The following is a 19883-nucleotide window of genomic DNA, read 5'->3' on the forward strand; positions in this document are numbered from 1 at the left end:
GAAAGGCTTTCTAGAAAATGGCCTGAGCTGTGTGGGTGACAGCCAATTCCACACAACTATCTATTTACATGTTTTTCCCCCAAACCAGATTTTACTCTCTAGTTCATTGACCTCATTTCTAATGACTCACAGTCCTTCCAGATGGAGACAGGGACAGAAAACTAGATTTTTTTAGTGTGTGAAAAGCGAGTAGTACATCCCACTCTTGGATACAATATTTTTCGTGAAGGTCAGGCGCTTGTTTTCTTCAGAAATGAGTCAGGTAATCTCTGCAAAGACTTTAATCTTTGGACCTGCACTTATTAAATAGTCTCCATAGTGCTCTAGTAATTGAAAGAAAGTTAGAGCCTTAATGAGAATTTGTCTAGAGTGGTGCACGGTAATGAAAGAAAACTTGGCGAGTTTAAAATGATGTTTTTGGTACAGTGGGAAGTAATTTAGGAGTCAATGTATTAAAAAGGCACTGTAGTCTCTCAAGATTATTTATTCAGATAGGGTACAAAATGCAATTCCCCACAGATTCTAGTAAATCATATGAGGCAGATTTCATCAGCCTTTCCTTTTCTAAATGAAACATTTTCATTCCCTGCCATTGATAGCTGCATAAGTAAAAAGTACTTTGAACAACATTTTCATCTCTGATCAAAGTATGAAGGAAAACATTTTATACTGATGCAAGAATAAATGTTAAGGAAAGTTAGAGTAGTGATTTTTAAAATGGTATTTCTTAGGAAAGCACACTACCCTGTTACTAACCCAGTAAATGAACTATGCAGGTGTTTTGCCCTGCTAAGCGATTAAAAATGAGAAGTCATCAGGTTTGTACAGCTCTACAAAATTCAGGAAATACTAATGCTTTAAAAATAGAGTTAGTTATATGTATCCCCATGAGGCAGCCCTATGAGGATCTGGTGTTAATTTTTAAATCACATAATAGTCCTGGTTAGATACCTTCAGTTCAAATATCAAAAACATCAAGTTGAGCCTCTCATTCTGAAACCCCAAATAAGAAACGGAATTACTTCAATGTTCTTCCATTTCAGAGGTGTTTCAAAAATTTGACAGGGGGGTGGTGAGGGGTAAAATTTTTTTAAGTTAACCTGCCAAATAAATAGAGCATGATTATTTAATTTCCTTTGTAAGCACTACAGCAAATTTGTATTCACAATTTAGCACTAAAAATAGGTTCCTGGAAAACTGAAAATAGAATCTGTGTTTCCTATTAATTTAAGAAATTGGTAGAAAAATAATGTTCCTCTTCTTGACTATATTTTCTGTCAGTGTTCCCAAATTTTCAACTATGTGGGAAAAAGCCTTAACATAGAACAACAACAAAGATTAGATATAGGAATTAATAGAAAAAATATAACTACTACATTCAACTTTAAATGATTTCTTTTTATTTGCTAACTTGACACAAAAATAATTAATGTTTTCTGTTATTTATAAATTTTAATTAACAAGTCCAACAACAAAGGAAATTTTAATTTTAGTCTTAGCTATGTCCCTAGCATGGGATGAGTGAGGCAGTGAGCTGGTCAGGTAAGGGCGCTGGGGGGAGGGGGTGAAAAGAAATTTTATTTTACTTGGTTTAACTGACCTAGCTAAAAAGCTCATCATTTGCCAGAATTGCAATTTATAACTCTGAAGGGTTTTTTCCTGTTTTAGAATTAGAAATGCATTAATTAAAAATAAGTAAAGAGAAAATAATAGCAAACTACTGTAACTGTGTAACTTCCTAAGATTCGTCTTAGGCTTATTATCTAACACGGCTGGGGAAAACACAGTGGCTAGGTAATTACATCTGCTATGGGCAAGGGCATGAAAGCAAGCGTACCACCGAACCACTGATTTGTAATCCAGAAGCTAGATCAGCAGCTCCCAAACCTGGTGATGCGTTACAGTCACCTGGTCATGGTCCCAGACATTCAGATTCAGGGTGGTCTAGGTCAGTGTTTCTCAGTGTGATTTTAGAAGCACATTAGTAACTGAATCACTTTGCTGTACAGCAGAAATTAACACAACATTGTAACTCAACTATACTTCAATAAAATGAATTTTTTTAAAAAAAAGAAGCAAATTAGCAGCATCTGCAACACCTGGGATGCATGTATACAGATGCATACATATTCTGGAACGGCCACCTCAGACCCACTCATCTGAAAGTCTAGAGCAGGGCACAGCAATCTGTGTATGAATAGCTCTTCAGGTGATTCTGCTGTTCACTGAAGTTTGAGAACCACTATCTAGGGTAGGTGTCCTTAATCTTCTTTTGCGTGTGTCATGGGCATTTTTGGCAGTCTGGTGAAACTTGCCAACCTCTTCTTAAGCTCATATTTTTGCATAAAGTAAAATACACATAATTACAAAAGAAATTCATTACATTGAAAAAATTATCAAAGTATTAAAAATACAGTGTGGTATTATATATTTATTTATTAACATAGTAAATATGATATATTAGTGATTCCAATGATTATTGTACTATCAAATGTGAGCATAGGAGCTGGGGAAGATGGCAGAAGAGTAAGACATGGAGATCACCTTCCTCCCCACAGATACATCAGAAATTCATCTACACGTGGAACAACCCCTACAGAACACCTACTGAACGCTGACAGAAGATCTCAGACCCCCCAAAAGGCAAGAAACTCCCCCACGTAACTGGGTAGGGCAAAAGTAAAAAGAATAAACAGAGACAAAAGGATAGGGACGGGACCTGCACCAGTGGGAGGGAGCCGTGAAGGAGGAAAGGTTTCCACACACTAGAAGCCCCTTCGCGGACGGAGACTGCGGGTGGCGGAGGGGGGAAGCTTCGGAGCCACGGAGGAGAGCACAGCAACAGGGGTGCGGAGGGCAAAGCGGAGAGATTCCCGCACAGAGGATCGGTGCCCTCAGGCACTTACCAGCCCAAGAGGCTTGTCTCCTCGGCCGCCGGGGCAGGCGGGGCTGGGAGCTGAGGCTCGGGTATCGGGTTTCAGTCTGAGCGCAGGGAGAGGACTGGGGTTGGCGACCTGAACACAGCCTGAAGGGGTTAGTGCACCACGGCTGGACGGGAGGGAGTCCGGGAAAAAGTCTGGAGCTGCCAAAGAGGCAAGAGACTTTTTCTCCCCTCTTTGTTTCCTGGTGCGCGAGGAGAGGGGATTGAGAGCACTGCTTAAAGGAGCTCCAGAGACGGGCGCGAGCCGCAGCTAAAAGCGCGGACCCCAGAGACGGGTGTGGGACGCTGGGGCTGCTGCTGCCACAGCCAAGAGTCCTGTGTGCGAGTGCAGGTCACTCTCCATGCCCCCTTTCCGGGGAGCCTCTGCAGCCCGTCAATGCCGGGGTCCCGGGACGCAGGGACGGCTTCCCCGGGAGAGCGCACAGCGTGCCTCAGGCTGGTGCAACATCACGCCGGCCTCTGCCGCCGCAAGCCTGCCCCGCACTCCGTACCCCTCCCTCCCTCCCCCCGGCCTGAGTGAGCCAGAGCCCCCGAAGCAGATGCTCCTTTAACCCCGTCCTTTATGAGCAAAGAACAGACCCCCTCCGGCGACCTACACATAGAGGCGGGGCCAAATCCAAAGCTGAGACCCAGGAGCTGTGAGAATAAAGAAGAGAAAGGGAAGTGTCTCCCAGCAGCCTCAGAAGCAGTGGATTAAAGCTCCACAATCAACTTGATGTACCCTGCATCTGTGGAATACATGAATAGACAACGAATCATCCCAAATTGAAGAGGTGGACTTTGAGAACAAGATTTAAGAGTTTTTCCCCTTTTCCTCTTTTTACAATGAATTATCCCAAATTGAGGAGGTGGACTTTGAGAGCAAGATTTACAATTTTTTTCCCCTTGTTCTCTTTTTGTGAATGTGTATGTGTATGCTTCTGTGTGAGATATTCTCTGTATAGCTTTGCTTCCACCATTTGTCCCAGGATTCTATCTGTCCATTTTTTCTTTTTCTTTTTTTAATAATTACTTTTTTATTTTAATAATGCTATTATATTTTATCATACTTTATTCTATTTTACTTTATCTTCTTTCTCTTTTTCCTACCTTCCCTCCATCCTCCCTCCCTCCTTCCCTCCCCCTACCTTTCTTTCTTTCTTTCCTCCTTCCCTCCCTCCTTTCTTTCTTTCATTCTTTCTTTCTCTCTCTCTTTCTTTATTCTACTAATTCTTTCTTTCTAATTTTTCTCCCTTTTATTCTGAGCCGAGTGGATGAAAGGCTCTTGGTGCTGCAGCCAAGAGTCAGTGCTGTGCCTCTGAAGTGGGAGACCCAACTTCAGAACACTGGTCCACAAGAGGCCTCCCAGTTCCACATAATGTCAAACAATGAAGATCTCCCAGAGATCACCATCTCAAAACCAGCACCCAGCTTCACTCAACGACCAGCAAGCTACAGTGCTGATCACCCTATGTAAAGCAACTAGCAAGACAGGAACACAACCCCACCCATTAGCAGAGAGGCTGCCTAAAAACATAATAAGGCCACGGACACCCCAAAACACGCCACCAGACGTGGACATGTCCACCAGAAACACAAGATCGAGCCTCATTCACCAGAACGCAGGCACTAGTCCCCTCCACCAGGAAGCCTACACAACCCACTGAACCAACCTTAGCCACTGGGGACAGACACCAAAAACAACGGGAACTACGAACTAGCAGCCTGCAAAGAGGAGACCCCAAACACAGTAACATAAGCAAAATGAGAAGACAGAAAAACACACAGCAGATGAAGGAGCAAGATAAAAACCCACCAGATGTAACAAATGAAGAGGAAATAAGCAGTCTACCTGAAAAAGAATTCAGAATAATGATAGTAAACATGATCCAAAATCTTGGAAATAGAATAGACAAAATGCAAGAAACAGTTAACAAAGACCTAGAAGAACTAAAGATGAATCAAGCAATGATTAGAAACACAATAAATGAAAGGAAAAATACTCTAGGTGGGATCAATAGCAGAATACTGAGGCAGAAAAACAGATAAGTGTGGTGGAAGATAAAACAGTGGAAATAACTGCCGCAGAGCAGAATAAAGAAAAAAGAATGAAAAGACTGAGGACAGTCTCAGAGACCTCTGGGACAACATTAAACGCACCAACATTCGAATTATAGGGGTTCCAGAAGAAGAAGACAAAAAGAAAGGGACTCAGAAAATATTTGAAAAGATTATAGATGAAAACTTCCCTAATATGGGAAAGGAAATAGTTAATCAAGTCCAGGAGGCACAGAGAGTCCCATACAGAATAAATCCAAGGAGAAATACACCAAGACACATAATAATCAAAGTGTCAAAATTAAACACAAAGAAAACATATTAAAAGCAGCAAGGCAAAAACAACAAATAACACACAAGGGAATCCCCATGAGGTTAACAGCTGATCTCTCAGCAGAAACTCTACAAGCCAGAAGGGACTGGCAGGACATATTTAAAGTGATGAAGGAGAGAAACCTGCAACCAAGATTACTCTACCCAGCATGGATCTCATTCAGATTTGATGGAGAAATTAAAAACTTTACAGACAAGCAAAAGCTGAGAGAGTTCAGCACCACCAAACCAGCTTTACAACAAATGCTAAAGGAACTTCTCTAGGCAAGAAACACAACAGAAGGAAAAGACCTACAATAACGAACCCAAAACAATTAAGGAAATGGGAATAGGAACATACATATCGATAATTACCTTAAATGTAAATGGACTAAATGCTCCCACCAAAAGACACAGATTGGCTGAACGGATACAAAAACAAGACCCATATATATGCTGTCTACAAGAGACCCACTTCAGACCTAGAGACACATACAGATTGAAAGTAAGGGGATGGAAAAAGATATTCCATGCAAATGGAAATCAAAAGAAAGCTGGAGTAGCAATTCTTATATCAGACAAAATAGACTTTAAAATAAAGACTATCAGAAGAGACAAAGAAGGACACTACATAATGATCAAGGGATCAAACCAAGAAGAAGATATAACAATTGTAAATATTTATGCACCCAACATAGAAGCACCTCAATACATAAGGCAAATACTAACAGCCATAAAAGGGGAAATCAACAATAACACACTCATAGTAGGGGACTTCAAGACCCCACTTTCACCAATGGACAGATCATCCAAAATGAAATAAATAAGTAAACACAAGCTTTAAATGATACATTAAACAAGATGGACTTAATTGATATTTATAGGACATTCCATCCAAAAACAACAGAATACACATTTTTCTCAAGTGCTCATGGAACATTCTCCAGAATAGATCATATCTTGGGTCACAAATCAAGCCTTGGTAAAGTTAAGAAAATTGAAATTGTATCAAGTATCTTTTCTCACCACAACACTATGAGACAAGATATCAATTACAGGAAAAGATCTGTAAAGCATACAAACACATGGAGGCTAAACAATACACTACTTAATAACGAAGTGATCACTGAAGAAATCAAAGAGGAAATTAAAAAATACCTAGAAACAAATGACAATGGAGACACGACGACCCAAAACCTATGGGACGCAGCAAAAGCAGTTCTAAGGGGAAAGTTTATAGCAACACAATCCCACCTTAAGGAACAGGAAACATCTTGAGTAAACAACCTGACCCTGCATCTAAAGCAATTAGAAAAAGAAGAACAAAAAAACCCCAAAGTTAGCAGAAGGAAAGAAATCATAAAGATCAGATCAGAAATAAATGAAAAAGAAATGAAGGAAATGATAGCAAAGATCAATAAAACTAAAAGCTGGTTCTTCGAGAAGATAAACAAAATTGATAAACCATTAGCCAGACTCATCAAGGAAAAAAAGACTCAAATCAATAGAATTAGAAATGAAAAAGAAGTAACAACTGACACTGCAGAAATACAAAAGATCATGAGAGATTACTACAAGCAACTCTATGACATAAAATGAACAACCTGGGAGAAATGGACAAATTCTTAGAAATGCACAACCTGCCAAGACTGAATCAGGAAGAAATAGAAAATATGAATAGACCAATCACAAGTACTGAAATTGAAACTGTGATTTAAAATCTTCCAACAAACAAAAGCCCAGGACCAGATGGCTTCACAGGCGAATTCTATCAAACATTTAGAGAGGAGCTAACACCTATCCTTCTCAAACTCTTCCAAACAATTTCAGAGGAAGTAACATTCCCAAACTCATTCTACGATGCCACCATCACCTTGATACCAAAACCAGACAAGGATGTCACAAAGAAAGAAAACTATAGGCCAATATCACTGATGAACATAGATGCAAAATTCCTCAACAAAATACTAGCAAACAGAATCCAACAGCATATTAAAAGGATCTTACAACATGATCAAGTGGGGTATATTCCAGGAATGCAAGGATTCTTCAATATACGCAAGTCAATCAACGTGATACACCATATTAACAAATTGAAGGAAAAAAAACCATATGATCATCTCAATAGATGCAGAGAAAGCTTTCGGCAAAATTCAACACCCATTTATGATAAAAACCCTGTAGAAAGTAGGCAGAGAGGGAACTTTCCTCAACATAAAAAAGGCCATATATGACAAACCCACAGCAAACATCATCCTCAATGGTGAAAAACTGAAACCATTTCCACTAAGATCAGGAACAAGACAAGGCTGCCCACTCTCACCTTCTTATTCAACTTAGTTTTGGAAGTTTTAGCCACAGCAATCAGAGAAGAAAAGGAAATAAAAGGAATCCAAATCGGAAAAGAAGAAGTAAAGCTGTCATTGTTTGCAGATGACATGATACTATACATAGAGAATCCTAAAGATGTTACCAGAAAACTACTAGAGCTCATCAATGAATTTGGTAAAGTAGCAGGATACAAAATTAATGCACAGAAATCTCTGGCATTCCTGTACACTAATGATGAAAAATCTGAAAGTGAAATCAAGAAAACACTCCCATTTACCATTGCAACAAAAAGAATAAAATATCTAGGAATAAACCTACCTAAGGAGGCAAAAGACCTGTATGCAGAAAATTATAAGACACTGATGAAAGAAATTAAAGTTGATACAAATAGATGCAGAGATATACCATGTTCCTGGATTGGAAGAATCAATATTTTGAAAATGACTCTACTACCTAAAGCAATCTACCGATTCAATGCAATCCCTATCAAACTACCACTGGCATTTTTCACAGAACTAGAACAAAAACTTTCAAAATTCATTTGGAAAAACAGAAGACCCTGAATACCAAAAGCAATCTTGAGAACTAAAAACAGAGCTGGAGGAATCAGTCTCCCTGACTTCAGAATATGCTACAAAGCTACAGTAATCAAGATAATATGGTACTGGCACAAAAATAGAAATATAGATCAATGGAACAGGATAGAAAGCCCAGAGATAAACCCACACACATATGGTCAACTTATCTTTGATAAAGGAGGCAGGAATGTACAGTGGAGAAAAGAAAGCCTCTTCAATAAGTGTTGCTGGGAAAACTGGACAGGGACATGTAAAAGTATGAGATTAGATCATTCCTTAACACCATACACAAAAATAAGCTCAAAATGGAATAAAGACCTAAATGTAGGGCCAGAAACGATCAAACTCTTAGAGGAAAACATGGGCAGAACACTCTATGACATAAATCACAGCAAGATCCTTTTTGACCCACCTCCTAGAGAAATGAAAATTAAAACAAAAATAAACAAATGGGACCTAATGAAACTTCAAAGCTTTTGCACAGCAAAGGAAACCATAAAAAGACCAAAAGACAACCCTCAGAATGGGAGAAAATATTTGCAAATTAAGCAACTGACAAAGGATTAATCTCCAAAATTTATAAGCAGTTCATGCAGCTCAATAGCAAAAAAACCAAACAACCCAATCCATAAATGGGCAGAAGACTTAAACAGACATTTCTCCAAAGAAGATATACAGACTGCCAACAAACACATGAAAGAATGCTCAACATCATTAATCATTAGAGAAATGCAAATCACAACTACAATGAGATATCATCTCACACCAGTCAGAATGGCCATCATCAAGAAATCTAGAGACAGTAAATGCTGGAGAGGGTGTGGAGAAAAGGGAACACTCTTGCACTGCTGGTGGGAATGTGAATTGGTACAGCCACTATGGAGAACAGTATGGAGGTTCCTTAAAAAACTACAAATAGAACTACCATATGACCCAGCAATCCCACTTCTAGGCATATACCCTGAGAAAACCATAATTCAAAAACAGGCATGTACCAAAATGTTCATTTCAGCTCTATTCACAATAGCCTGGAGATGGAAACAACCTAAGTGTCCATCATCGGATGAATGGATAAAGAAGATGTGGCACATATATACAATGGAATATTACTCATCCATAAAAAGAAACGAAATTGAGCTATTTGTAATGAGGTGGATAGACCTAGAGTCTGTCATACAGAGTGAAATAAGTCAGAAAGAGAAAGACAAATACCGTATGCTAACACATATATATGGAATTTAAGAAAAAAAAATGTCATGAAGAACCTAGGGGTAAAAGAGGAATAAAGACACAGACTTACTTGAGAATGGACTTGAGGATATGGAGAGGGGGAAGGGTAAGCTGTGACAAAGCAAGAGAGAGGCATGGACATATATACACTACCAAATGTAAGGTAGATAGATAGTGGGAAGCAGCCGCATAACACAGGGAGATCAGCTCTGTGCCTTGTGACCGCCTGGAGGGGTAGAATAGGGAGGGTGGGAGGGAGGGAGACGCAAGAGTGAAGAGATATGGGAACAGATGTATAGGTATGACTGATTCACTTTGTTATAAAGCAGGAAGTAATTAAAAATGAGCATAAATGATATTTTTATAGTTATACAGTAACTGCAGTGTGATCTGAAGATATCTGCAATTTATTTTGGTGGCAAAAGTATATAGGTGTTTCTAATAATATTGTGGTTAGTCACCTGAATTTGTATCAGAAGAAAAGACTATATTTCAATTAGAGGTTAGTAAAAATAAAGATGTCATTATTTCTCCTCCAAATATAAGCCCCCTACAGGTTACTATGCACTACTAGGGCCTCCATGGAACCCAGGCTGGAATTTTGGCTAGAATGAGGCCCAGAGGTCTTGGTTCTTTAAAGAAGCCCCCGTGATTCTGATAAGTAAGTCCTCTCATTTCAAAGGAACCCATGGAACTTTGTGTACTTGTTTCAGTAGAAAACATAGAAATTGTACAAAACATCTCCAAAGTTTGGCAGTTTGATTTCATCTGGTGTTAAAAACAAACAAACAAACATTTTTTTTCCTACTGCAACCAGGTTTAAATACCCTATGAGGGTCATCTCTGACTTAATCCAGGGGATTCCTCAGCATGTCATTCCAACTCTAGCCTATTTTAACTTCTCTGGAAAACATTTTCCCCCAGTAGATCAAAACAAAATTAGAGAGTTTAAAAAGACCACTATAAGTAGGACATAATTAAAAGGGTAAAAAGAAAAATTCATGGTTAAGTTTTCAACAAACACAGGTTTGTATTATTGCTTGCTTGGAAAATATTCATTCCTGATTTATCCCACTAAGTATTTGAAAACATATTGGGAATTAAGGTACTCTTTTATGTGAAATGTCACTTATTTTTATTAATACAATTTAAGGAGATATCTCTTTGTCTTTACCTTTTATTTTGACTTACACTCAAAAGGGTATTTTGTAACCCAGAGAGATTTATGTGGCAAGGAAATTACTGAGAATATAATTATACACATAAAGGTTAAGAAAATCTCTTTTGGTCAGTTGTGAATCATCTACCAATAAATTTTCTGCAACATAGTTGTTTAGTCTATAAAAGTCTGTTAACAGAGTTGGAGATTTTATTTGTTTGTTTTTGTTTTTTAGTCAAAGCCTTTTTTTTCACTTAAAGTTTGTTACATAAAAACAACAAGATATTATGGTTTTTCCCAAACCAAAATGTCTTCACCATTCCCTTAAATCCTGTTGTTTGAGGAGGGGGAGGGAGGCTTCTATATTCTAAAATATAAACAGATAAGGACAGGAGAAAGCTATCATCCCTTGAATATATTCTCAACCGTTCAATTTTTCAGTTCTGAGATTTTGTTTCTAAATAATAAATGGTGACAACATATCGTTGCTAACCTTTTATTTTGCCAAGAATATTTTAAATATTGAATATATCTTTATCGTCTCCATCATTTCTTAAAATAAGAATTAGTTTGTCGTAAACTTCTGCTGCTTATATTCTGTTTACTATGAATACAAACTGGAATAAATTGTGTTCAGTCTGAAGAAGGTGAGCTTGATTTGGAAGGATTTGAAATGCAGGTACTCTGTCTCCAATTAAATTCCAACTTTTAACAGCCAGCACTGACACCTGGAAATATCTGTATGAACTGATGGCCTCTATACACCACTCTTAGGCTGCTGATACCAATATTTACAACAAAAAATTTAATTATGGGAATACTTTAGAAGTTTTTTTCCAAAAGAATGTTTTTTTCCAGTTGTTCTGAATAACCCAAAACAATATATCTACACCATTAACTGCAGTCTTTTCTCATATAACGTTTGAGGCTGCATATATAGAACATGATCTTAGAATACAAGCTTTATGTGTGTCATTTTTTCCACGTGTATACATAATCTCTATTTTTCTCAGCCAGATAGTGAAAACATCACTATGGAACAGCACTTCAGAATCCCTGGGTAGCACATTTAGTGTTTACTAAATAGTCTATTATTAAAGCTTTGCCTCTAGTCTTTCTTCTAGAATAGGCGTGTGTTAAAAATTTAACTGCCAATCCCATCAGTGCAATGCCAGTGGTAGGTGTGTAATAAATAGATACTAGATTAAAAACTGGTTTATAAATAATTTTTCAATATTTTTTTCAATTTAATTTTGTTTTGCGTGTCCAGAGAAATTAATGCTTCCCCTCAGGATCTGTCTTTAAAAAGACAGCTAAGCAATAGACTAAAAACAGCTAGAGATAATAGAAAGCTTAAATCCACAACTCTGATGTATATTTTTAATGAATTACTCTCCTAGATGTCCCCCCACGTAGTCATGAGTGCTGTCAAATGACAAAACTAAAACAATTTAATAACGAGTTTGACGTCCTTTATTCAAGAGTAAACAGCCTCTAGATTGGGCGTACAGTGCCTCACAAGCAGTGGAGCACTATTCCTGAGGGATTTGGGGCAACAGCGAGTTTTATGGAACATTAGAAGAGGCAATGAAGGTCAGGGATTTCCTTACAGACATATAGACTACCAGGTACTATTTTCTAGGGTAAAGTGAGCTAGCTAAACCTGAATTGGAAGACTGTGACTAGTGTTACATTTTCTTTCTACATTTCAGGAAGTGAAGCACTTCCTGTAAGTGTAGGTTGACTTAGGTTTAGAGTTGTGACGTGGGCCAGGCCCCTGGGTGACCACCGTTTTGTGGGTCCTGATATATGAATTAACTTTATCAGTGGCTTAAACAGATTGCTTATAGTAAGATTACGATAGGTAACTAGAAGTCACTTTGGAGGCCAATGAGCAGACCCCTGAACAAGTAAAGAATTAGATATTTTATTTGACTATGACAGTGGTTTGCGACTAGGAAGCATCAGAATCACCTGGAAGGTTTGTTAAAAGACTCATCACTGGACGTCACCCCCAGAGTTTCCAAATTTTGGGTGGATCTGGGATAGAGCTGGGCGATTTGCAACTAGCCCCTAGTGAAGCTAATGCTGCTTATCTGGATTACACACATGGAAAATCTTTCATCATGGAGAGCCAGGAACATAGAAAACTACCTAGAAGAATATACAACACACATAGGCATTCAGCAGAATAAGTATACTGAGAACATGAACCAAAAGTGGTAAAAGAAGACAGACATCTAAAAGGGAGATTGGAGAGTAACTAGGATCCACCAACTTGTCCCTCCCAGTGAAGAGGTACACTAACCAACCAATTCCAATGATGTTTCTGGAGCCTTCATGCAAAGTCAACACAACTAGAGCCTCTTCAAATTGGATAGACATTCCTTGATATTCCTAAAAGTCAAGATTAGTGTTGATGAATTGTACCAGAAGCTGTATCGATGGTAAAATTCAGTCGTCTAAAATCTATTTTGATCCATATCCTGTCTTCCCTAAATGTGTGAGTTCTTAACTAAAAGATCCCTGCAGTGGTAAAGTCCTTCCTGATCTAGAACATTCCTGACCTTCTACACCCTCTGCTGCCGTTTGAGATCTTTTTATTTTTAACTGAAGTATAGTTAACTTACAATATTATATTAATTTCAGGTGTGCAACATATTGGATATTTTTATAGATTACACACTGTCAGGGAGGAAGAAATTTTCCTCTACCGTTCTATAACTTCTTCTGGCCGGTCTAAATTAAATTGATATGAGACAGATTAATAGGAAGTTTCTACCTCTTAATCTACCTCTTTGTCTCTCCTTCCACCCATTTCCCCTCTGGCAACCCCTGTTTGTTCTTTTTATCTGTGAACAAACCTCTGTTTGTTCTTTGTATCTGTGAGTCTGTTTCTACTTTGTTATATTTGTTCACTTGTTTTGTTTTTTAGAAAACATCCAGTATTTGTCTTTCTCTGTCTGACTTATTTTGCTTAGCAAAATACCCTCTAGGTCCATCCATTTTGTCATAAATGACAAGATTTCATTCTTTTTTTATGGCTGAGTAATATTCCAGCATGTATGTGTGTGTGTGTGTGTGTGTGTGTATGTTTGTGTGTGTGTGTATACCACATCTTATTTATCCATTCATCTGTCGATGGGCACATAGGTTGCTTCCATATCTTGGCTATTGTAAATAATGCTGCTATGAACTTTGGGGTGCATGTATCTTTTCAGATTAGTGTTGTCCTTTTCTTTGGATGTCTTTATGCCTGTTTTGTTTTCTGAGCTATAAAAAATATATTTTATATAAGTCCTTAAATAAGATGATTCTTCTTCCCACATGGAAGGAATATCTTAATCTTTAGCAATAATAGTATCAACACTCACTTTCCCTTTGGTAAATCCATTTCAGATTTTATTAAAGGAATGGTGATTGATTTGTGTGCTTGAGTTACGTTTATCTGCTTATAAAATGAAAGTGCAAGATGATAAATTCTGGGGCATTATATACAAGCTCCATTGTTCCAGTTCTCTGTTCAGTGAATGAAAGGTATCAGACACTTTCAGTTTCTTTAAGGTGTTGTCTTACCTGAAAGAAAAAGAAACACCCTCTACTTCATTCTTTTCCTCTTGCTGATCATAACAGCCATGAGTGTTCCTTGGAAACTTCCCCTATGCACACAGACAGAAAAGGGTTAGCGTTGACTATAGCCTGGGAAAAACACTGGACCTTCTTTTGAAGAGGGAGTGGATGGGTCCTTCAATATACTCCAAAAGATAGGAACCACATCATCTCCCTGCCAGCCCAGAGAAGATAGCAGGAATCAAGATGTTTCCAGCCTAAAGGCATATTTTTATATGAAGATTAAAATCTGGAATAAATAAAAGGCAAGATAAAGGTAAGAAAGTGAGAAGCTAAAAGTTTCCAGTTAAGCCTAGGGAAGAGTGGATAATTAAAAGAAATCTTCAGAGAAAGTTCACAGTTGAGAGCATGGCTGTAACAGGTTTTCAGGGATAAGAAAGACCAGTAACTTAATGTCTTTTGTCACATGGAGGTGTCTTTTTATCCCATTCTGGTTCACCATTTGACACTTGGAGGTACAGGATGCATACTCCCTCTTTTAGAGCAAAAACATAGCTTCCGATTTTAAATTAGGGCTGTTAGGCTTTGAATTGAATGAAATATCAAGAACAAAGCAACAAAGGTAAACACTGAGGTCTTCTTTTTCTATGTTGTTCTTAGGCAATGTGCATTTTTTTAAAAGATGAATTACACTCAACAGGAAAATAAAAGACTAATAAATTATGTTGCAGCAATTCTTTGAAGTTGTCATTATAATTGACCATTATAGAAATTGTTGGACAACATAGAAAAGTCGAATGAAACAAATCAGATGCTCAAATGACATATGCACTGACTTTAACTCTGTTAAATAACATATGTGAGCAGGCAAACAAGAACAAGAAGTATTATGCAAAATTTAAAATTACATTTTATGTCATTACGAATAATTCTACTGAGTTTTACCATCTTTTAGACATCAAAACATTTGAAGCTTAATATTAAAATGTTAATCTCTTTGCCTGGAATTTCATAATTTATTTCAATATCCACAGCATTAAATAACTAGAAGTTTCATTTATGACTTTTTTGTTTGTGTTTTTGTTTTGTCCGCGTGCTTTTCCCTAGGAGTGGAAACTCATCCACGCCAATCTTTTCTACTGGACATGGACCGTTTGTACAACTAAACACAGCATCTAATGGCAGTTTAATATTAACACCAAGGTGGGTCTCAAAATGTGTTCTTTGACTAGTTGTACATGGACAGGAAAGAAGGTGGATTTTGAAGTCAGTCAGATTTTAATACCGCCATATATGCCACATAATCTTGAAAGTTGTTATTTAATTTTTTTGTTATTCAGGTAATCTCAAACAGTATCTAATCGATCCTATCTGATAACATTGCCTAATCCTCATATACATATGGTAAGTAACAGGGTCAAATGAAGTATTACAGTGTAATTAGAGAGCACACTGATAGAGATTCAATAAGTTTTACTTCCACATTCTTTTTACCCATACTCTTGGATTTATAAACAAGTAAACCCCATAGAAAGAAATGGTGAGAGTTGGAATAAATAGGTCCAATGTTGATCAGACTAAAAAGAGTGACACAATTAGTTATCATCAAAAGAGAAGAAAGGGACAAAAAAATCATGGTATTCTTTTCTCTAGCAAATAGAATATGGTTACTAAGTGAAAGAGTACAGACTTTTAGTTGTGCCTGCATTTTCTCCTTTGCTCTTTACAATTAGATTCACTTTTACAGCTTTTACTGATGTTTTAATAAGCAGCATCCTTCCTGTATTCAAAGATCTGCTTTAGCTTAGATTATGTCATTTCTGCTGATAGGGAATTAATGATAACTTCGGTTGGAATTGGCTTCTGAATTTTACAGTTCCATTAAAGGCCAGCTTGGATGGGAAGAAAGTAACTTCAAGAAGAAGCTGTAACAACAGACAAGGATTTAAGATATCTTTGCTGGTGCATTAGCTTGAAGTTTTTTGTTGAATACACTTAATGGTGAAAAGTGAAATTATATAATTACTCAGCTCTTCATGAAAAGTTGCCATTTCTGTGAGCTCAACCAATAAAACAGATTGTTAAAGGAGTATTCTTAGTACCAAAGTACTTTGCAGTAGAATATTTTATATGAATATTTGCAGGGCCTTGACTGATTTTTTTAGCCTCATCGAGGGTGAAGCAAAGAACCTGCAAGTGAGAAAGTGGCCTACTAGATTTCCTTTCTATAAAGCATGTCTAAATTTGCATTACCATTATAGATCTTGAACAGTGTGTATGCTGAGAATGTCTCTTATTTATATTTTATAGACATTTAAGAATCAGTTAGAGAAAAAGGAAAAAGTACAGAATATTTTATATTAATTATATGCATATTTAAAATAAGAACTAGTTTATTCCATGCTTATCAACAAAATGCCAGTATCATTATACATTGATGTCTTTATTGCATGTATGTTCATGTTATTTGAAAGAGACACCATTTACACACAAAGATACTTGAAACTTTCATCACATCAATAATCCAGAACGTTCTTAGTCTCTTCCTTAATTAGCCACCTTATACTGGGTTGACAGGAAATCAGACATATATGCACTTAGTATGTATGTATGTATGTATGTATGTATTGCAGAAATACATTTATTGCCCCATGAAATCTGGTGTTTTTGAAAACACCCTTTCACTAGTGGTCATAATAAAAAAAATTAGGAAAGGAAGAGGATATCAAAGAAAATGATTCTTCCAACTATGAAGATGGACTTAGATCCCCATTTTTTTCTCCTATTATGAGGCATATGCATGACTAGACTACTATTTTCCCACCACTGAGAGAAGGCCATTCAACATGGTACCAGCAATTGACCTGATATAACTGGAAATGTACAATTCATGCTGCTGCCAGTATTAGGTTTCCCTTTCCTCCAATTCTTTGTCTAGTATTCCTAGATAACAAAAAAAAAAATTGACAATATATATTGATTGACAATGTGTTATAAGCATGGTGCTAGGTACAGGATATAGAGTGCTTATCAACGGTTTATTGAATGCCTGTCCTGTGAGAGATGCTGTGGCAGAAACATTGCAATGTTACAGAGGTTCTTTCTAGTCTCTTTGACTTAAGTAGCATGGCTCCACTGTAAGGATGAGGAGAAAAGCCTGGTGTTGATAAGTGACTTGGACTCGTTCACAAAGCTGGAGGTAACATGAGATTCTAACCCAGGTTTATCTGGCTTCAAAGTCCTCCACTTTCCATTCTACTCTGCTACCTCTCAACTCTCCAAGGCAGCATATCACTTTAAATAACAGTTCTGGAAAGGAAAAAGAAAGAAAAAAGGCCACTTGTTGGGCATATATAGGGAGAGAAATCAGTTCATTTTGTCAACACAGTAGATAAAAACCCATCCATTTGTATCCCAATATTGTCCCACTGGGCTGAAAGCAAGACACAGGATCATGGCACTGACTTTTTTCCCATACAGAGGGCTGACCTAATTCTGACTCCAGGACCAAAGGCCAGGAAAGTTATTCTATTTTTCTCTAATCTCTATAACGTACCTGGACAAATGTACTCACTGCTCACTCTGACCAGAGGTGAAGCAACTTACTGCTGTATACTGAGACCCTACATGTGTGTTTGTGTATGAAAATTTTGATTAACCAAAACACTTGAAGAATGAGGTGTTAAGCTCAGTTTAATTCGCTGGTAACCATTAAGTTAACCAAAAACTTTTCTGTGCTTGCTGAAAAGAAATTCATCCATTTTTTACAGACCACAGAGTCTTAAACTTGTTTAACAGCTAAAAATGATGAACCATTTTGAATATGAGTTTTCATTGATGGATACTGTAGATGTAGAAAGTTTGAATGAAACTTGACAGTATGCTGGGGCACATCCTAAAAATGACTTCTCTCCTAACCATGGGTGGATAACAGAAGAAGTGTTAACTGAGACTTGTTCTTTGGGTAATTATGAATGCATATTGATACATCTATATCTAGATAGATATACTTACATGCACATTGCTTATTAATAAAATGCATAGTTACTTATATTTCAATTGGCTATGTCTGCTCTCGGGGATTTGTCAGACAACATGAATGCATGTAATGTCAAGTAATCCTTATCATGTATGTTCCAGACACACTGAATTGTTTTATTGTACTTAATGATCTCATATGCATCTTGGGTCATGTTTTGTGTTTTTTGACTTGTTCTTCCCTAAAATTTCAAGCACCGAAAAAAACATGCACAATAGGTGTTGTTAAATATGTAAATAGAAACCGTTAAAATTATATGTGTGTATGTGTGTGTTTTAATGCAAACGACAGCGACAGTAGCTGCCATCAGGGAAAGGTGTGGGCAAGTACTTTAATTCCTTGTGTTATACTGATCTCTAGTGGTTAGTAAGTATAACACATTTAAAATTTTTTCTTTGTTTTAATTTTTCTTTAGAATTCTTGAATTTGAAAAAAGTTGGTATCCAAATATTTAAATGGGTACTGAGTTTTTAATTATTTATGCCTGCCCTTTATTTTATATTTACATGTCTGCTTCCCTTGAAAGCAGGACTCATGATTCATTCATCCTTGAATTCCCTGAATAAAGTAAACAGACTCACACACAGTTTGGGGCCCTGAATAGTTGTCTCGCTAGCAATACTGAAGCATATTCTGTATTACAGAACGGTGAAATCCAAGGTTGGTTCACAGAAATTAACAGTAGCTACCGTTCATCAAGTATTCATTGTGTGTAACGCACAATAATAATTCCATTGCAAATATTTATTTACATCTCACAAAACTCCAATAAAGTACTATTGCCCCTGTTTTATGGATGTTAAAACTGAGTCTTGGGGATATTGAGCAACTTATCCAAAATCACATGAGGAGTAAGCAGTAGAGTTAAAGATACGAACTCAGCTTTATTTGACTTTGAGGATTTTCTGCTGTGCATTTTATGTATGACACATTTAAAAGTCCATTTTACTAAAGAGAAAAAATAGGACAACTTACACTATGTTTTGCTTTAAATTTTGTGTGCACCATTTTTGAAATACAGTTGTTCTTCTATTACAGTAAAGAGTGCTTAGAGGATTCACTGATTCTGTTACAATGTAACCATAAATGTAAGTAAATATTTCCTCCTGTTCTCCTTCAAGCCTTCAGTTTAAAATTCTGTTTATTTTTCTTAATTTATTGATACACCCAAAAGGATGTGCACAAAATTTCATTAATAGTAGATAACACAGACAGAGGTGGCAGAATTTTAAAAAGGCATTTAAGAAGTAAGGTATTATACTTCACAAATTTCCATGTCCTTTGAAATCTTGAAAAAGATTATTTTTTATGAGTCAATTTTAAATTTCCCCGTGCTATGTGAAAATTTTAAAAATGTACACTTAATACTTATGGGAGTACTGTAGTGGAGCCTTGAAATTACACCATCCTGAGCTTCTCTGTGTAATAATACCTCCATCATTCAAGCTCCTGAGATTTACTCCAATGGCAACAATGAAAACTGTCAACATGCCTGCGTACAGTTTTCTCCAATATCACCCTGTATGTCACTTTGAAACTTGAGTCTTCTCAGCCTGTTGTTGTGATCTACAGGGAGTGTCAATTGCAGCACATCAGTAAGGAATCTCCATACATTATGAAGACTGTCTTTTGGTTTTACTGAAGACGGTGGCAGAAGCAGTGGCATCAGTGTTTCCTATTCAGTCA

At 37.1% G+C, this 19883-nt stretch overlaps 1 protein-coding gene across 1 annotated transcript in view; it reads left to right on the forward strand.

Annotated features, from left to right (window-relative positions):
- The window catches only part of TMPRSS15 (transmembrane serine protease 15), a 146495-nt gene that overhangs the window by 97478 nt on the left and 29134 nt on the right, over nt 1–19883 (forward strand). The window contains exons 19-20 of the mRNA XM_060099785.1: nt 15266–15361; nt 19236–19285. Coding sequence (XP_059955768.1) covers nt 15266–15361; nt 19236–19285 — 146 coding nt within the window. The remainder of the gene's footprint in view (nt 1–15265; nt 15362–19235; nt 19286–19883) is intronic.

This window comes from Mesoplodon densirostris, chromosome 5, assembly GCF_025265405.1.
Source record: "Mesoplodon densirostris isolate mMesDen1 chromosome 5, mMesDen1 primary haplotype, whole genome shotgun sequence".
Taxonomy (NCBI): Eukaryota; Metazoa; Chordata; class Mammalia; order Artiodactyla; family Ziphiidae; genus Mesoplodon; species Mesoplodon densirostris.